This window comes from Monoraphidium neglectum (genome assembly GCF_000611645.1).
Source record: "Monoraphidium neglectum strain SAG 48.87 unplaced genomic scaffold scaffold00532, whole genome shotgun sequence".
Taxonomy (NCBI): domain Eukaryota; kingdom Viridiplantae; phylum Chlorophyta; class Chlorophyceae; order Sphaeropleales; family Selenastraceae; genus Monoraphidium; species Monoraphidium neglectum.
Window position 1 is genome coordinate 6,603 of NW_014013096.1, and position 18,967 is coordinate 25,569.

The 18,967-nt window shown below is 62.3% G+C and overlaps 6 protein-coding genes across 6 annotated transcripts; 3 read left to right on the forward strand and 3 right to left on the reverse strand.

Moving 5' to 3' along the window:
• Positions 1-377: 377 nt before the first annotated feature.
• MNEG_3994 (hypothetical protein) lies at positions 378-644 on the reverse strand (the record flags this gene model as incomplete). Its single annotated transcript, XM_014047525.1, has 2 exons — positions 378-550; positions 629-644. 2 exons carry the CDS (start codon positions 642-644, stop codon positions 378-380), a joined length of 189 nt encoding a protein of 62 aa, XP_013902979.1.
• Positions 645-734: 90 nt separating this feature from the next.
• On the forward strand, positions 735-4,218 carry MNEG_3995 (2,5-dichloro-2,5-cyclohexadiene-1,4-dioldehydrogenase; the record flags this gene model as incomplete). Its single annotated transcript, XM_014047526.1, has 7 exons — positions 735-840; positions 1,085-1,263; positions 1,524-1,653; positions 2,887-2,990; positions 3,181-3,316; positions 3,617-3,792; positions 4,081-4,218. 7 exons carry the CDS (start codon positions 735-737, stop codon positions 4,216-4,218), a joined length of 969 nt encoding a protein of 322 aa, XP_013902980.1.
• A 1,082-nt stretch (positions 4,219-5,300) lies between these two features.
• MNEG_3996 (hypothetical protein) lies at positions 5,301-7,047 on the forward strand (the record flags this gene model as incomplete). Its single annotated transcript, XM_014047527.1, has 4 exons — positions 5,301-5,391; positions 5,499-5,575; positions 5,892-6,372; positions 6,533-7,047. The coding sequence occupies 4 exons, from the start codon at positions 5,301-5,303 to the stop codon at positions 7,045-7,047; spliced, it is 1,164 nt and encodes a 387-aa protein (XP_013902981.1).
• Positions 7,048-9,469: 2,422 nt separating this feature from the next.
• On the reverse strand, positions 9,470-13,442 carry MNEG_3997 (hypothetical protein; the record flags this gene model as incomplete). Its single annotated transcript, XM_014047528.1, has 9 exons — positions 9,470-9,635; positions 9,793-10,251; positions 10,588-11,178; positions 11,347-11,426; positions 11,662-11,878; positions 12,032-12,236; positions 12,387-12,712; positions 12,896-13,062; positions 13,251-13,442. The coding sequence occupies 9 exons, from the start codon at positions 13,440-13,442 to the stop codon at positions 9,470-9,472; spliced, it is 2,403 nt and encodes an 800-aa protein (XP_013902982.1).
• A 1,304-nt stretch (positions 13,443-14,746) lies between these two features.
• Positions 14,747-16,956, forward strand: MNEG_3998 (hypothetical protein; the record flags this gene model as incomplete). The annotated part of the gene is made up of 6 exons (XM_014047529.1): positions 14,747-14,903; positions 15,207-15,323; positions 15,497-15,616; positions 15,836-15,956; positions 16,213-16,603; positions 16,903-16,956. The coding sequence occupies 6 exons, from the start codon at positions 14,747-14,749 to the stop codon at positions 16,954-16,956; spliced, it is 960 nt and encodes a 319-aa protein (XP_013902983.1).
• A 1,814-nt stretch (positions 16,957-18,770) lies between these two features.
• On the reverse strand, positions 18,771-18,950 carry MNEG_3999 (hypothetical protein; the record flags this gene model as incomplete). The annotated part of the gene is made up of 1 exon (XM_014047530.1): positions 18,771-18,950. A coding segment is annotated over one exon (180 nt), but the record flags the coding sequence as incomplete, so codon positions are not given.
• Between the last annotated feature and the right edge of the window lie 17 nt (positions 18,951-18,967).

Consider the following 18,967-nt stretch of genomic DNA (forward strand, 5'->3'; position numbering starts at 1 on the left):
AGCGGCATTGGCCGTGCGATCGCCGTCGCCTTTGCCGATGCGGCGCGTCGCGGCCAGCAGAATGTGCGGCATCCGGTCACAGTCGTCATTGCAGACGTCGACCGAGATGGCGGCGAAGAGACGTGCAAGCTTGTACAAGGCAAGAGCGCTTCACGGCGGAGCTGCCTGCATTCGCCAGGAGGCGGGATTTGTCAGCTCGGCTATGAAATCAGTGGGCTGCACAATTTGCCCACTTGTTTTGCCCAGCATGTTTTCTCTATTTCTAACCTGCCACACGCAGACCGTGGGGGCCAAGGCGTATTCATCCACACAGACGTGCGGGATGAGGCGGCAGTGGCCGCCCTGGCGGAGCAGGTCCGCAGCAGGTACGTGTGATGTCACAGGTGCAAAGACCCGCGTTGCCGCTGCTGCTGCTGGTGCTGCTGGTGCTGCTGGTGCTGCTGGTGCTGCTGCTGCTGCTGCTGCTGCTGCTGCTGCTGCTGCTGCTGCTGCTGCTGCTGCTGCTGCTGCTGCTGCTGCTGCTGCTGCTGCCGCTGCCGCTGCTGCTGCACTGGTGAGCCCCACTGCACATGTTACCGTGACTCGGTTGTGCTGCACCAAACTGAGCGGCGGTGCCAAACAATCGAACATATCCCTCCAGGCATGGCGCGCTGCACTACGCCGCGGTCAATGCTGGCGTGGAGGGTCCCTGCGCTGTGACGCAGGACTACCCCACCTCTGCATTTGATGCCCTTATGGCCGTCAACCTGAGGGGATCATGGCTGTGCTTGAAACACCTGCTGCCCCTGCTGGTGGAGACGGGGAAGGAGGGGGCTGTGGTGATCACAAGCTCAATCGCAGGTGCGGCAGGGGTTGGGCCCTGTGCTGTTCATGCATTGAGCATGGACAAGATGCCAGGCGTGGCATGAATTACTGCCGAGCAAGCACTTGTAAAGGGTTGCCTGAGAACACACTTCCCGGAGCGGAGGGCCGGCTCCAGCCTTGGGGCGCTGTGTTCGCTGGGCCTGGGTGGCAACTTCTGGACCACCTACCCCACGCCACCCCTAACACTGCTGCAGCATCCCTCCATCATCGGCCCCTACAGGCCTGCGTGGCATGCCCGAGATTGCTCCCTACTCGGCCAGCAAGCACGCTCTCATCGGCCTGGCCCGCAGCGTTGCCCTCGAGTACGCAGGCCGCGTGCGCATCAACTGTGTCTGCCCCTCTGGCACGGACACGCCCATGGTGCAGCGCTTCGTGCAGCAGAGGCCAGACTGGGAGCAGGTAGGTCGCCCCTATAGCAAGGCTTTTGATGAAGGGCTGCGCTTGATTCGATCTGGGCAACACCGCTCAGCTCAATTTTGCTCAGGGCTAACTGCTTACATCTGGCGCACATGGCAAGGGGGGTTGTCTGAGGTTGCAAACCACCGTGAGCGGCTTTGAGTTTCTTTGACCGCCATGCGAAGTCTGCATAACAGTACCGACAGCATCCACCTATACGCCACGCACGATCAGCAGCACGCCCTCACCCCACCCTCCGCCAGGCCGCCACCAACCTCAGCAACCCAATCGGCCGCATCGCGCGGCCCGAAGAGGTGGCGGAGGCGGTCCTGTGGCTGTGTACCTCCGCCACGTACACAACTGGCTCGCACCTCTCGCTGGATGGTGGAGCGGGTGCGTGAGAAAGAGAAGAATGTTGAGCTGCGGCATGCTTCACAGTGATGCGCGATTTGGCAGGCTATGGGCACATTTTATTCAGGCATTACGATAATTGTCGGCGGTCCCGCAGGGCACTGTATTTTGCGTTGATTGCTGCTGCGCATCCTGGGATAGGCCAGATAAGACAGGCAATCAGAGCAGCCTGTGTGGTTGCTAGTGTCATGAGCCATGCAAGCTTGCGCTTTGGGACTCCCCTTGTAGATGCCCTATGTGCACAAATGTTGACCTCCTACAGCTGCGTAATATCTAATAACACTTTGGTGAACGGCAACACCAACAGAAACCAGGATGATAAAATGCGGCAGCAGGTTTAATGCAGTATCGGAGCACTGCCAAATGCGCTTACAGTTGGCGTTTGGCCATTGCATGCCAGTTAGCAGCCGGACAGAAGCGCCCCAATCTATGCATTGCGATCAATAAGAAGCAGGTTGCCGTCAAAGCGCCTCCACCAGGCGGCACAAGGTACTCTTGTGTACAAACAATTGGCAAGTACAGATCAAAGGATCAATGATGACAGCTTTTGACTGCGCTGCACGGCACGAGGCCGCTGGCTGCCCACATGGTGCTGCAGAGGCTTATACTGTGCTGCAGTCAATATTTAACACAAATTGCCAGAGGATATTGCTGCAAGCCCTACTTCATGGGTCACTTTTGCAGGGCACTGCGAGTGCCGGTGTCACTACCAGCAGTCCAGCCAGTACGGGCAGCAGGAGTTCATGCAAGTGTTGCAGCCGAAGCAGGTGGCGTGGTAAATGTTGGTTTGCATCCCCACAGATCAACGCATTGCCGAAAGGCTATGATCGAACCCGCAACTCTCGATCTCGAACCAAGGGGTTCGCCCGGTATGGAGCCCAGCACCTCTCAGCCAGAAGTTGGAACAGTTGTGGTTGTCACGGGTGGGTCCAGCGGAATTGGCCGTGCTATCGCTGTCGCCTTTGCCGATGCGGCGCGTCGCGGCCAGCAGAATGTGGGACATCGAGTCACAGTCGTCATTGCAGACATTGACCGTGAGGGCGGCGAGGAGACCTGCACGCTTGTACAAGGCAAGAGCGCTTCACTGCAGGAGCTGTCTGCATTGGGCGCTGCCAGGTGGCGGCGGGTGCCTGCGTGAACCCAGCGGGCCTCCTTGCGAACATAAATTGGGCCCAGAGCGTCTGCCTCACGACCTCCACCACATGCCACCCGCAGACTGCGGGGGCCAAGGGGTATTTGTCCACACAGACGTGCGGGATGAGGCGGCAGTGGCCGCCCTGGCGGAGCAGATCCGCAGCAGGCAAGGGACTGCCACGGATGTCATACGCTGCTACTGCTGCTGCTGCTGATGCTGCTGATGCTGCTGATGTGAACCATGATCATGCTCATCCAATTTGATCCTAATGCATCATGCTGAGCCTTGATTTACTCTGCAAAGTTATCAGGTGTGGCGCGCTGCACTACGCCGCGGTCACTGCTGGTGTGGAGGGTAGCCGTGCTGTGACGCAGGATTACCCCACCTCTGATTTTGATGCTCTCATGGCCGTCAACCTGAGGGGATCGTGGCTGTGTTTGAAACACCTGCTGCCGCTGCTGGTGGAGACGGGGAAGGAGGGGGCTGTGGTGATCACAAGCTCAACTGCAGGTGCGGCAGGGGGTGGGCCCTACACTAAACATGCGCATGGCGAGCGAGCTGCGGGCGGCGTAGATTTTTCCTGCTCAGACAACGCTTGTGTGAAGAGGTGCATCACAAAGCACTCATGATGTACCCGCATACCTAGCAGAGAAGCAGGAGGCTCAGCGGCGTGCAAGGTATGTATCCGCCCGACAAGTAAGGTGACTGCATCACAGTACCCTTGACCAGGGTTCTAGCATTCAATTTGCTGACCTCAAGAACGCTTCATCCATCACTGCTGCAGCCTTGCTTCGCTGCTCATCCTTGCAGGCCTGGGCGGCATGCCCGAGTTCGCTCCCTACTCGGCCAGCAAGCACGCCCTCATCGGCCTGGCCCGCAGTGTTGCGCTCGAGTACGCCGGCCGCGTGCGCCTCAATTGTGTCTGCCCCGCATCCACAGACACACCTATGGTGCAGCGCTTTGTACAGCGGTGGCCAGACTGGCAGGTAGGTGGTCTGCAGCAGAGGAAGCTTTGGTTTGATAGATTGGCGTGTGGTACTATCTATAGAGAGTGCGCAGCTAGCTTAATCATGCATGTGCACAAGAAGTTACCGGAGGTTCTGCTGAAAGGTATCTGTATCTGGCGCGTGGCTCTTGACATAGGGCAGGTGGTTGCCAGTGTTGCCGCGGTGAGTAATTTACCTCGCTTCCCCTTGCCCCCTGGGTGTTGTTGGTGGGCAAACAAAGTATCAAGATCTGATCTCAATGGCTGCACTGTATTCAAACACACCCAGGCCACGACCAACGCCAGTTACCCTATCGGCCGCATCGCGCGGCCTGAGGAGGTGGCGGAGGCGGTCCTGTGGCTGTGCACCTGCGCCACGTACACAACTGGCTCACACCTCACCTTAGATGGCGGCGCAGGGGCGTGATAGAATATAATCAAGAGGTGTAAAAGGCTGTGATATTGCAAGTTGGCAGGCCCCCGTGCGAGAGAGAGAGAGAGAGAGAGAGAGAGAGACTACGCAGGCTGTGACGCCCGCGTAAATTAAGGAAGAGGGGGCTGGCTTGCGGGGGCCGAGGCCGCCGCGCCGCCCCCTCACCAAGCCCCCGTGCGTTTAGACGATCGGTGGAGGTCTGGTGGTGCGCCTTGCCCTGAACATGTGCTGTATGCATATCAGCAGCTTCATTCCGGCATGCATTTATCCTGGACCGCTGGAGAGCGTCCAATAAAGTGCCCGCTTTGACACGCGCGTTGGCCTTCATTCCCTTCCGCAGCAGCACTCCTGCCTCCGGCAAGACTTTTGCAGACAATGTCGGGATGATACCAGAACAGCATGGAAGGCTTTGTGCTGCAACAAGACAAAGGCATCAAGAAACGCAAGCGCCTTGTTCAACCACAGTAGAACAGCTGCATTCTTGTGGCCCCATGCAAGTAGTTGCAGATTTGGGCAAGGTCAAGACCAGCAGGGATTTCTCGTGTTGGAGTGCCCCATGGGCGACCATTACACCATGTACCAAGTGTGAGTATGCAGGTCCATCACGCGCCAATGAATGGATACGTGCCCACCAGTCAGCCGCGTACCTGAACGTGAGGTGCGTTGACGTGTTTGACTTGGGTTGAGCTGTTGGTCATGATCTGACAACTCGGCAGCCGAAACATGGACACCCACCGGTGAGCTAGCAACTCTGAAATACGGTATTATAAGATTTTCACCAAGCACGGGGGCAGAAAGGGGAGGCAGCGGATGCTGCAGTTCTGAAGGCACTGGCACCATGACGGACAGACTTCAAAGCCACGACCACAACCATTATTACCCTAACACAATGTATGTAGCTGCGTCAATAACGCGTAGGAATTCAGTTGCGCTGCCCACCCCTTCGCCCCTTGAGATCGGCAAGTCGACTAGATCGCGACACACAAACCGCAACGCAAATCTGGCCCGCCCCGGGGATCAATTGGATCTTTGTGAAGCCTTGTGTCAAGTCCACGGCCTGCGGGAGCTGCTGCACCATGTCAAGCATCGAGCTGCAGGGGGTCGGCTACGATGTAACACAGCTGCGCAACACGCTCCTCGGCAGACCGCTCAAGCAGCGGTCACAAGGTGGGCTTGAAAGCGAAACCCGGCCAACTCATCATCATCACCCTGTTTCCCGCCAACCCCACACCGAAGCCATTCGCAACCATCTCTGCCCTTGCCGCCCACTGCAGTGACTAATGAGATCACCCACATCGTGATTGACCTGGGCGTGGAGCAGCATGTCCCTGGCCTGCGCGACAGGGCTCAGGTCCAGGCGCGCCGCAGGATGGTTGTCAAGGGCGTAACTATCGACCTGCGCTGCTGCTACTGATGGGGTCGCAGTTCACTCGAGAGGTGTGAGTCGTCGTGACGCCCCAGATGCTTGCTGGGGTGGCCGGCATGAGGATGGTGAAGACGTGCAACATGCGTTGGGATTCAGTGCAGTCTTGCCGCTATGGCTTCACATGGCATGCGCAGCTGGTCGCATGCATGCTGCATGACCCCTTTCATGCATCATACCAGCCCTGCTGCCAGCGACCCACACGCACAACCCTGCCCCACCTTTCTCACTCACCCTACCACAGTTTTGCCTGAAGCAGATACCAAACCTAGCGCGCGCGTTCATCAGGCACTCCGTGGACGTCTTTGCCACCAGCCTCGAGAAGCGCGCGGCCGCCGGCCAGCAGCGTGCCGGCCAGGCCAGGACCCAGCAGAAGCTGTTTGAGGACCTTGTGCAGCTGGAGCTGCAGCTACGCCAGATCGCTAGGGCAGAGGCCGAAGCTGCCGCCTGTGCACACGCCGCGGGTGCAGCGGCCTCAGCGTCCGCGGGGTCGTGGGCCTCGGCGCCTGGCGTACGCGAGCGACGGCAGAAGCACGCCGCGGCGGCAGGGGGCCTGGCAGGCCTTAGCCGCAAGGAGATTGGCCAGCAGATGCTCAGGATAGTGGAGGAACTGGCCAAGCCCGTGGCGCAGGCCATTGAGGATGTGTCGGCAGAGGAGTCCCTGGCCTTGTTTGATGCGGACCCGGACTGGCTCGCCACCACTTTCGGCGACGGCCAGTCGGCGGGTGAACGGTCTTGCTGAAAGGGCTGCTTGCATCGCCAAGCTTGCCCCTGTTGACCTACGCCTGATCTACATTTTGGGGACCTTGCTGGTCAACCTCCCTGCTGCTGACCTGCTGCTGACCCGTCAGTATACCGACTGCTCCTGAATGCCGCTGCTTGCAGGGGAGCTGTTTGGCCTGCAGAACTACATCGGCGGCGTCCTTGTGAGCTCTAAGGTTCAGCAGCGCTCTGCCACCCCCAACAACGAGCTGGTTTTTGACTACGTCTGCCAGCTCCGCAAATTTTTTGCGGGTGCCGCAGACCGCCTGGAGACGTCCCCATTCAAGGACTGGGTCGGCCACCTGCGGGAGTCGGGCACGCAAGGGGACCCCCAGGGAGCCAAGCTGGAGGCTGTCAAGCGGCAAGTGCAGAGGGAAGAGCACGACAACGTCGAGCAGAAGAGCCTTCAGCCCTTGCAGGAGGCCAAGCAGAACAAGCAGCAGCAGCAGCAGCAGCAGCAGCAGCAGCAGCAGCAGCAGCAGCAGCAGCAGCAGCAAAATCAGGAGCAGCAGCAAGACCAGCAGGAGAACACACAAGAGCATGAGACTCACCCACAGCAGAAGGCGAAAAACAGGGATTCAATAGCCACGCGCGGGCGGGGCCAGCCGCGCCGAAAGGCACGGTGTGGGACGCTCTGAAACAAGGGCCCTGGTGTGTTTGAAGAGCTCAAGATGTGCAAGCAATGACCGTTTTGTGGTGCCCACCTTCCCGTTTGCAGCATGGCCATCAAATCTCCTTGTAGCACATACGCAACCCCCGGACGCATTCAAGCAGGACGCAGAAGCCACAATTGTGCAGTGGTTCAACACTTTGCTCTTCACTGACCCAGTCAACACAACTGCCACCCTCGTCATGCCTTCAAGCGCGGCAAGCGCTACACTCATGATGCCAACTTGCCACCTCTTCCCACCTGCCAAGTGTGGGATTTTTAGAGCAAGGTGGCAAGCACCCAGCAGCCTGACCGGCTGATGTCACACCTTTGCTGATCATCTGTGGCACACACACTGCCACTATGCATGCAATTGTATCGCCTTGATTTTCGTGTAACCAGTCAATTAATATTGTATGCAGCTTGTCAGCACGTGCGATGATGACCTCAAATTGAATGTAAGGGGGCGCACAAAGGCTGCCATATGTGCACTGTGCGCTCAGTGCCGACCCTGACTGTGCTGAAAACGACCGTTTCCCCTCAAAAAGGGGTTGTGCGGGCAAGTGACATGGAGATGGTTGCTTGCTCGCAGTATATCCGAGCGATATGATGCCGCAAGTGAACATGGACACATCACAATGCTCAATATACAATGACGGCAGGCCAGGGAAGTCAGGAGGTAAGCGCCCGGATCGCGAAACGCGCCGCACCTGGTTGACTTCAGTCTGCACGGCGCCTGGGTGGTCGCCAAGGGGGGCTGCCGGCCAATGAAGGGGGGGCGCAGCGTGCGCATGCATGCAATAAAGCTTTTGAAATGCACTCAGGGGCGCGGCTGGGGCCTGTCAGCACACCAAAGTTGGTTATGTCCACCCCCGTGGGCACCAAGCAAGGGATGCAGCCCACGCACGCTTTTGCAGGGCCACCCTGCCCGCACACACGCATCGCTGCGCACTGCTGGCGCACAGCACCAGTAGTGTGCCCCGAGGAACAAGGCCAAGCCGGCCCAGGTGTGCTTGCGCGCGCGCACTGTGAACGGCCCCAGGTCAACGCCCCCTGCAAGTCTGTCGTCAACACCCTCACCAAGGCGCCCTACCGCAGCAGTCATGGCACACGGACCACGGCAAAGCTGTGGATCGCGGTGACCCCTAGGGTCAACAGGCACCCGCCACGCCTTCCAGTCGTGCCACCATCCCCATGCCAGCCCGGCAGCAAGCCATCAGCTCTGCCGCCGAATGGGCGCCACACCTGCAGGGCCGTGCAGCGTGGAAGGCCCCTCTGCATCCGCGTCACCGGCCACTGCGCCCTGGTCCCAGCAGGGCACACGCAGATCCCTGGACTCAGAGACCTCACCCAGGCCCGCATCGCCGCAAGGCGCAGCTGCACGCGCCTGCCGCGGTCGGTTATGTCCGCCTGGTGGGGCCTTGGTGCTGCGGGGCCTGCTCACAAGAACGCGCGCGTCCGCCCCGCCAGCCACGCTGCAGGCGCCGCCCATACAGCAGGCAGCGGATTCACCATGTCATCTCATGTCGCGAAGCGCCTGGCGCGGCAGCGCGCCTGCGGCGCCCGCTGCCTGGCGCACCGCTGCAGCAGCAGCAACTCTTGAAGCGGGCGGGCGGCCTGGCGCGGTGAGCTGCATGCGTGATGCTGAGTGATTGCTGTCAGTGTCCGTGATCCCCCATGATGAAAGCTACATGTTTCCCCCTCGTTCTTCACTCAAACAGGGTGTGGGCAAGTGACACGGAAGTGGGTATTTGTCCGCTCTGTATCCGAGCTACAAAATGTCGCGAACGAAGTATGGAAGCATCGAAATGATGATCATTACACAACGGCAGGTCGGGGCGATCAGGAGGTGAGCGCTCGGATGGCGCCCCCTGCAGCACCTGGTTGACTCAGTCTGCATGGCGCCCAGGTGCGTGGTTGCCAAGAGGGGGCTGCCGGCCAGGGGAAGGGTAGCCAAGGGTGCATGATTATGCAGTCAAGCTGTTGCAACACATGCAGGGGCCCGGCTGGGGCCTAAAAGCACACTAAAGTTGGTTATGTCCACCTGTGTTTGCACCCAGGGATGCACCCTCTCCCAGCCACACCACTGCATTTGACGTGAGGCCGCCGCCCAGGAAACAAGCTGCAAAGCGTGCGCATGAATGCAACAAAGCTTCTGAGATACACTCAGGGGCGCGCCTTGGGCCTGTCAACACACCAAAGTTGGTTATGTCCACCTGGGTGTGCAGCAAGGCATGCGGCCCACGCACGCTTGTGCAGGGCCACCCGGTGCGCACCACGGCCCCGCCCCTTGGGATGCGGTGCCTCTATCTGATGCCACCACGTCCTCGCAAGCTCACGCGGCTTGTCCAGCAACACTTTGCAAGGGGCTTATTTGCAACTGCCCATCAAGCGTGTTACTAGCCTAGTGGTCAAGCCACGCTGGGACCCAGCAGCCGCGCGTACTGTTGCTGCAGCGTCGCAACATCGACCAAACGCACAGCGCCGCTCTCTGCCGCTCGCAGCAGAGAGTCGCTGGGCCACGGCTGCTGGTCAATGCGTGCCGATGATGACGTGCCTGCCTCGCTGGATGCAAGCCTGCGGGCGGGTCATGTGGAGGTCGGCAGGCAAAAACAGTGTCAGGCAAGCGCACTCACACACCAGTGCAGTGCGCATCGTATCAGGGCATGGAAGCAACATGCAATGACAGCTTTTGCCCTTGGAATGTGCAGCAGCTGGAAACATGCCCACGCACCTCCTCAGCAGCTGGCGCTCCAGCTCCGCGCCCATCAGGCTGGCATAGTCCGCAGCCAACAGCCGTGCGTGGCCGACTGGCAGGGAGTTGGGCTCCGCCGCCATCAGCCGCTGCCGAGCCGCTGAGATCAGCACCTCCGCCCCCAACCCGGCATCCCTGTCATGCGCGCCGCCTGCCCCGTGGCTGTCGCCGCCGCCCAGCAGCTCGTGCCCGAGCGCGGCGAGGCCCGCCAGGTGGCCGGCTGGCGGCATGGTCACTCGGCCGCCCCCGACAGTGGCGGCGGGACCCCCAGGCGGCAGGCCCATCTGCGCTCGCAGGGCGGCGAGCGGGCCAAGGGCGGATGAATGCGGCACGGGCTGCGTGTTGGGCACGGGTGGCCTCTCAGCTGCCCCTGCAGCCGTCAGGTTCGTGTAGTCCAGGAGGGCGGTGTTGCCCAGCCGCTGAGTCAGCGCCTCCAGCCTGTCAGGATGGAGGGCATGTGTTTGGGTGATTGCTGATTGGTTGCTGCGGCTGCCGGCTGCAGTGTAGCAGGGTGCAAGAAGAAGAGGGGCGGCTGTGCAAACGACCTCAGGTTGCAGCGCGCAACACTGCGCCGATGCAGCAGTGGGCGCATCATCGCCGGGCTGTTCCCTAGCGCGCTAGGCAACAGCCCTGGTAGGAAGCCCCCTGCCCTCTTGCAGAGCTGCAAAGGCAGCGCAGCACACACACACACACACACACACACACACACACACACACACACACACACACACACACACATACGCACACACACGCATATGTGGGTGACTCACGCACCCTGGCTGCAGCTGGTTGCCGATCTTTGTGGTGATTGATGACAGGGCAGCCCCAGGGTTGCGGATCACGTTCCGCAGCTCAGACCAATCTCCGCTGCCAGTGGCCTGCAGCAGCCCTGTGCCTGCCGCCTGCAGCTGTGCCAAGCGCGACCACTGCGGCAGCTGCTGGGTCTGCGGCTGCTGCGGCGCCTGCTGCTGCTGTGGCGGGCCCTGGTGCGGCAGCGGCTGGGCTGCAGCGGCCGAACCAGGCTGCGCGGGCCAGGCAGCTGCTGCTGCATCGGCAGCTTGGGCCGTTGCGGAAGCAATGGCCTCAATGCCGCTGGCGCCGCCGCCGCCCGCGCCGACGTTGTCTGGTCGCATCAGGGCTGGAGAGGATTCGAAACCGAGGCGCGACAGCCGCGGGCTGCCGGGCTGCGAGCCCTGGGGGCTGGTGGCGTCGCTGCCGCTGGGCGTTGCGGCAGGCGCAGCTGCTGGCACGGGCGTGGGCGCAGGCGAGCTTGCTGCCGGCGGGGGTGGCGGTGGGGGCGCGTCCTTGGCGCGCAAGGGCTGCAGCAGCGACTGTAGCAGGGATGTCTGGGGACCCGCCGGTGGCCTTTGTTTGGATAGAAGGCAACGAGAGCGGCGGCAGAGGGTCCTCGTACATCAGGGATTTGAGCACGCGTGCGCATGGCCCCCTAGTGAACATTCCAAACCACATACAGGGCGCGGCGGCTGCGCAGGCGACGACGAGTTGGTCATTGTGGCTGTGAGCAATCGTCACCTGAGGACCGTGTGTGCACTGGCCTCCACAGAGGGCAGGGTGCCCAGGGCCCTGCTGCTTGCCGCTGGCAGCTCGTCGGGCTGCGGGGGTGGGGAAGGGTTTGCAACGCACGGACCGGATTATTGAGGAGACCAGCTGGCAGCTTGCGTGAGCATGTGCACGCACAAAATTTCACTCGTGCAATCACGCTAAACCCCTCTCTGGCGCAAGACACGCTGATTGTGATGCTCAAACCCCAGCGTGCTTGCTGGCACAATTCCCCTTGGTTGTGCCTGCTCACGCGCCCCCACACATCCCATGCTGCCGGCAGCCCACCGGTTCCAGCCACCAGAGGTCATCGCAGATGCCCTCCCGCCACCGGCCCCCCAGCAGCAGCACGCGCCCGTCCCGCAGGGGCGTCAGCGTGGCGCACATGCGCTCGCGCGGCCACGCCGCGGGCGCCGCGGGCGAGGAGCCCGCGGGGCTGGCGGGCTGGGAAGAGGCGGCCGCGCTGGCGGGGGCGCCACTGCTGGGCTGTGGTAATTGAACCCACCTGCGCAGCACGACAAGGAGGACAGGCTTGCACTGTCAGGAGCTGCCTGCTCTCAGCCGAGGTGCACCCAGCACTGCCCTTCCCCGCGCGTCAGCCTCAGCCCTGGGGGGCGCAGCTGGCAGCCAAAGCAGGCAAGGAGGGTATTGTGCTCACGTGAGGGCGCCCATGTCCCCGAGCCACAGCTCAGCCGTCTGGACGTAGCTCCTGGCCAGGTAGGGGAAGCTGCTCTGGTCCATGCAGCCGCCGAAAACGGCCAACAAGCCGCTGCAGGTGGGCGCCGCTGCGGGGGCCGCGCCGGGGTCTGCTGCAGCTGCCTCGGCCGAATGGCCGTCTGGCGCAGAGGGCGGGGACGGCAGCACTGCGACGGCGGTGCAAGGGACCGGAGGAGTGCTTTCACCACAAACGGAGCACGAATGGGTTGGAGCCCAGGGCGCCCTCTGCTCGCGAGTGCATTGCTGTCGGGTGTTGGGCTCAAGCACCTCCCTGCCAGGGCCCCATCGATGCCTACCTACTGCAGCGTGGCCAAACCGCGGCCCCGGCCCCGCCTTCATCCGTAGCTGCGTCCAACTTGCGACGGCACCGCAGCCCTCTGCTGCCGCCGCCGCCGCAGGCGGCTCCTGCTGCCTGCTATCGCCGTCGCCACCATCAGGGCCGAGGGCGCAGCTGCCGGGAAGCTGCAGCACCCACAGGTCGTCCAGCAGGCCGTTGTCCTTCTCCCCACCAAACAACGCCGCGGCCGGCGGCTGCCCGGGCACGGCTGGCACCGGCGCCAGCGCGTGCATCTTGCGGGGCGGCGGCAGGGGGCCCTCGGGCTTCAGCTGCGTCCAAGCAGACCTGCGGGCATGAGGGACCAGAAGAGAGGGGTTGCCGGGAACACCTTCAAGTCCTTAAAGGCTAAGGCCATGCCAGCTGCTGCGCCTGCTTTGGCACGGTCTTGTCACGACGGAGCGGCGGCATGACCGCACTGCCACGCGGGTCCTTCGTGCCATGTCCTGGAAGCGAATCGTAGAAGCTCACGTTGATGTGTCAAACACCCAGGCATCGTTCAGAGCGCGCTGCGCCTCGCTGCGGCCGCCGAAGAGCAGCAGGCGGCCGTCCGCCAGGGCAGCCAGCGCTGCCATGTCGCGCTTCGGGGGCAGCGGTGATGATGCCGCCACCTCCACGCGCCGCCACTCCCAGTCCTCCTGAGGAGTTGCATGCAGCCGTCAGAGTGCGCCTCGTGACTGGGTCGGGGTCACGGGACCACGCCAGCTCCGCGCAGGGGGCTGCGAACGTGGCCTTGGACTGAGCATGATGCTATCCAATGCTGCTGCTGATGGACGCTGCACATGGTCAGTTGTTTTCAATCAAAGTCATCATTCGACCCACCCACCACATTCAGGCTCCACAGGTCGTCGAAAAACAGCCGCCGCTTGCGCCCCGCCTCGAGCGTGAGGATGTGGCCGCCAAACACGAGCACGCGCCGCCCCAGTGCTGCGGCGCAGTGGAATGCGCGCGGGCCGGGGCCCCCGGAAGCCGGCGCAATGACGTCCGGCTTTGACCATGTCCCGCTCTCCACCTTCATCAGGCGCAAAAGTGCGAGGGAGGCTGGTGTGTGTGCGTATGTGCAATGAGACGCGATTTTGTGTGTGCATTTGCGTTTGCGTATTTGTTTGTGTGTGTTTGTACGTGTATGTGATTGGTTGCTGCTGCAGAGTGGGACACATGGGCTGAGGCACTCGCACACGCAGGGATAAACCCAACTGCCACTTCCCAATACTTTTAGCAATCTGCGCAGCTGCTGACGCTGTCGACGACTTAGAGCCCCACCTGCAGCACCATCACGTCCCCCAGGGCCTTCTGCGCCAGCGTTGCGCCTTCAGGGCTGAAAAGGGGAGGGCGACAGCACAATCAGCAGGGCGCAGACTCATCGTGCGACTCCAAGCCAGTATACGCTCCTGCTGGCCCAATCTAGTGCCGCGTGTGGTTGCAGATGGTAGAAGGACACCGCACGGATGCACACCCTGCTCACCCGCGCTGTGCAGAGACGCCGCCATAGACGACCACGACTTGAGCGCCACCCTTGGCTTCGAGGGCGGATGCGCTGTGCCCGAAGCGCCCCAGCTCGACCTGAGCATCAGCGACTGAAGCGTAGCACGGAGACCACAGATTTGATGTCATGCTGCCCAAACCACGTGGTCTTCACCTTGAGAGCATGACAAAGTGGGGGGTGACTTTTAGATCACTATACACAGCAGGACATCCAAGTTGAATGTCTACATCGTGAATCGCACCACACACGAAAGTTTATGATATCACACTCTAATCAGATTGAACTCGCCTGCCTAAAAACACGACAAGGGATCCCCGTGTTCTGTCGACCGTGCGCGCTTGCATCGTGCTGGTGAATACGACAAAGTTATACACCGTGGCATTCAGCCCTGGATTGATCCGCCGATGTCTTCCCTCCTGAAGGCGTCGCAGAGCAGCTCGGTGCAGCTCAATCCCGGCAAGAGCACCCTTCCAAGCAGCTGGCACGCTGCATGGTGTCGGAAGGGACCTAGCCCTCGCGTGGTGGTGAGCCGCTGCAATGAGGGCGGCCACCGCAACTGCGTCACCCGCTCGCGCCGGCCGCTGGTGCCGCCGCAGCCTTGTCAATGGCTGTCTTGGTGGTGTGGTGCAGCGGCTATGCCTTATTGTATGGCATTAAGTGTACACATCTCTTGGGGTCTGCACAATTTTGGCGCTCACATGGCCGCTGCATACGACTGGCCGACCCCTCGCCAGGCCCGCCGCCGCCGTGCCGCGCCGCCAGCGCACGCCGCAGCAGCCGCTGACCAGCAGCAAGAGCAGCAGCAGCCGCAGCGCCTACCCCAGTCGCAGCGGTCCATGCCGGCCAACGAGGACATGAGCAAGACGCTGTCGCTGGCCAACATCCGGTCGTCGCTGATCCGCCAGGAGGACACAATCATCTTCCAGCTGATCGAGCGCGCCCAGTTTGCGCGCAACACGCCGGTGTATGTCTCCGAGGGCGTCCCAGTGCCAGGTGCGTGCGGACATATGCTGCTGCTGGGCAAGGAAGGCCGTTGGTGGGGTGTAGACCTGGGGTTGCATGGGCCCGATACGCTGTCTGTTGACACTCAGCAGCTGAGCACAGCGCTGCAGCTTTGCTGCCAGACGTATGGCCTCTTGACATGCCCAATGATTCAAGAGTCCCTGTTATTCTGTCATTGCGTCCTTGTGTGTGTGACTGTGTCCCTGCGAGTGTTCCTGGATCCGCAGAGCCACCCACCACCCTCGTCCTGACAACACCTACTACCACCGTGCGCCCCGCCCCAACATGCATTAGGCTATGACCGCAGCGGGCGCCGCTACTCGCTGCTGGAGTATGTGCTGCGGGAAACTGAGCAGCTGCACGGCTCCGTGAGGCGGTACACCAGCCCAACGGAGCACCCCTTCTTCCCAGGTGCGCGCCAGGGCCTCTGCCTGCGGCAGGCAGCAGCTGCTCTCGAAACTGGGAGGGCTGCACAGCGACCCCGCGGCGGCGCGCGGCTGAGCAGCTCCCCACCTCGTTGAGCGCGCCCTCCACCCACACCACCCTGTCCGGCTCTTCACAATCCTCCCTCCCCTGGTGTGCAGACGAGGTGCCGCCGCTGGTGCTGCCGCCCATCAGCTACCCCAGCGTGCTGGCGCCCTGCGCCGAGCGCATCAACCTCAACGCCCGCATCATGCAGGTCTACACTGACGAGATCCTGCCCGGTGCGCCTAAGAACGAGATGAGCAGCGGAGTATGTTCGCGAAAAGTGGTAGCCTTTTACGGGTCTGGTCCTTCCAGTTGGGGCGCGTCCTTGGGGCGGCGCGTGGCTGCGAGCCCAGCCTCAACCCCTCACGCCGAAGGGGCCCAGGGAGCACGTCAGCGTGCCACGCGCCCCCCTACCCCATGTTTTTCCCGCTGTACCCCCCGCACCCGGCCCCCAGCCATTGCGGAGGACGGGGACGACGGCAACTACGGCAGCGCGGCGACGCTGGACGTGCTGGTGCTGCAGGCGCTGTCGTCGCGCATCCACTACGGCAAGTTTGTGGCGGAGGCCAAGTTCAGGTGCGGCCCGGTTGTTGTGCCGCCTGCAGCAGCTGGCCCTGCGCGCGGTCCCCACGTGCGCATCGCAGGGAATCCCTCGGCTGTGCGGTCCAACGTCCTGTCTGCGACCAGCCCTGTTTGAACTCTCTCTTGTGCCCCGAGCATGCAACAATCGAACATGCTGAATTCCGCACTTGGGGCTGTGTTCACCACCCTGTTCGCACCATCCCGGCGTGCTGGCATCGACGTCTCTGTCCCCCAAACCCTGAACCCAAAGGGCGCGCCCCGAGGCGTACACGCCGCTGATCCGGGCGCGCGACGCGGACGGCCTCATGGCGCTGCTCACCGACGAGCCCCAGGAGCGCCGCGTCGTGGAGCGCGTGCGCATCAAGGCGGCCACGTTTGGGCAGGACATTGAGATCCCCGCGGACGTCACCACGGCCGGCGGCGGCAGCGCCGCGTGGTTCGCGCGGTCGGCTGCGGCGGCCGCGGCCAACGTGATGGGCGGGGCGACGGCGGCGGCGGCGGCTGGCGGGGGCGCGGACGGCGACGGCAGCGGCACGGGCGCGGGCGCGGGCACGGCGCTGCTGCCGAGGTTCAAGGTCTCATTTGACGCCCTGGCGGACATCTACGATCGCATCGTGATGCCCCTCACAAAGGACGTGCAGGTGAAGGCCGGGGGGTGGGCCGCGTGCTTGCCGGAGTGCTTGCGCCCGCGTACACCGATGCGGGCGTTCGCCGGCGTTCCAATGGGCGGGCAAATGCGTCACAACCGAGTCGCTGTTTGAAGCAGCTTCCTTACCCATGGGAGTCGTATGGCCTTCTCCCGTGGCAGCAGCCCTGTTTGCGCGCGTGCACTCGGCAGCCATCCTTACTCCACACTGGTCCTCGCGCCATGCTGCCCGCAAACAATATGCGAAACTCCGACCACGCCCTGCCTCCCCGGCCTTGCGTGATCCCCCAAAAGGTGATGTACCTGCTGCAGCGGCTGGACGACGAGCCTAGTGCTGACGGACAGTAGCGGCGGGGCGGAGGCGACCAGTCTGGCATCCTCGCATTGAACCTCGGCAGCGGTGGTGGCAGCCGGTCGCAGCTGCTGGACAGCCTGACAGCTGCCCAGGTCAGCCTGGCTTGCCATGGTCCTCTGCTTGCTGTTTCTCCCCTGTTTTTTGTTTGTTCTGTGTCCCCATCAACTTGGCAAATCTGGTATGATCCATTCCTGGTCAACAAGCCACTGGGTCCTGGTGGCCATGTGGCAGAAAACGCTCAAATGCCAACCTGCTTTTGATCACTTTGATTTGACTGGGAGCGCTGCCTTGACCTCACTTGATGCGAAGAACCCCGTATATACTGTTACATACACGTCGCTATCACAAGGTACACAAATTGCGAACAACAATGGACAGCTCAGCAAAGGGACGGTTCAAAGCGTCACCCCTCTTCAACAGAGGCAGGCAGTGATGCACAGTGACACCACACAGCAAAAAAGGCTCAGCACCAATCAGTTGCAATCAGCTAGGGAGGCTGATCACAAAGTGAAATGCGTGGAGTTTGCCGTGTGTGAGGCACAGTGAGGGCGGCAGCTGCCGCCCTGGGGGTTGAGGCGCTCAGGTGCTGTCGAGGCGCTTGCATTTGCCTGGCGCTAGCTTCAGTCAGAGGGGGCCGAGCAAGCTTAGTCACGCCGATGACGTGGGCCTCCACCCTGCGCCCCCTGAGGGCCATCACGCTGCTGCCTCAACACTCCACGGGCACAAGCCGCCGCAGTGCCTGCGCTTGCGGGGCGCCTAGCTCTGGAAGCGAGCGCTACACTGATCAAAACTTGGGCTGGGGAGGGCGCACAGGCCAGGTGGCGCGTTCAGACGTGCGTGCGCGGGAGCTGCACCTCGCTAACCGCTGATGCGGACCGATGAGGCGCGGTGAAGTGCAACGCCGAGGCCGGGTCTGCACACACAAGCACACCAGAAGTGAGGTGAGGCTGAAGGGCAAGCAAGAGCGGTGTGAGTGAGCAACAAGCCCGCTGCATCGAAGATTGCGCAGAGCCCAAGGGGGGCGCATGACAGGCCCTCTTGGCAAAGAGGAGCGAAAAATTGTGCGCCAGCGCGCCCCATCAGGCGAAAACTGCGGGTCGTTTGGCAACGCGCAGGGCTGCGCATGCAGCGCGTTCCTGTGTGTGGGGTGGTTCGTTCGCCGCAGTACGTGCACTGCTCATTTGAATGGCACGCGTGCATGCCAGCGCGCGTTTTGGGTGCAGCAAAGTGCAAAATTGTATGGTGGGGTGCACAGGGGGGCCAGTTCCAAACGCCAACTGCGGTTCACAATCACAGCACAAAAAGCTGTGTGTGTCAGAACAGACGTAATCCGTCCGCCTGCGAAACCGCCCGCTTGCCGCATCTTGTCAACTTGCCCCAGCCCAGCCGCAGCCCTGCGCTGCCACATGCAAGACCAATGGGCGACTGTAGCTATAACCAACACGATCAATACTGACAGGGCGCACCAAGGGGCTGGCTGTGCACTCGCGCATGGCGCGCGCCCACCGGCCAAGCCCGGCGTGCGCGCCCCTGATCAAAATCGACAGCTAATGGCTGCATAGAATGCAGGGGTGCATTTGTCCGTGCCTGTATAAACGGCCCAGGTCCACAGCTGCAGCATGGGTTCATGACATCATCCAGAGTGGTGAGTCGCCGCTCAAGATGGTGGCAGCAGAGGCTAACGCTCCTGAGCCAGGCCCTGCACTCAGGCGGAAAACAAAAGGCCGGGCCTCACCAGCAGCAAATTCGGGCTGCCACAACAAGGGTTGCTGTCACCGGTGCGGGCCCAGCGCGCGGGAGGATCGCCTCAGGCGTGCGCGCCGAGCGGCCGGCCCATGCCGGCGCTGGGGGGCTCGTACCACAGGATGCGGCCGACAGGGTAGAGGATCTGCAGGGGCTGCGCCCCCAGCGCCAGCACCGCGCCGTCGCCCTGCCCCGCGCGCAGCCACGCCTTGAGCGCCTCGGGCACGAGCGCCGAGCGCTCCACCTGCCGCAGCACCGCGC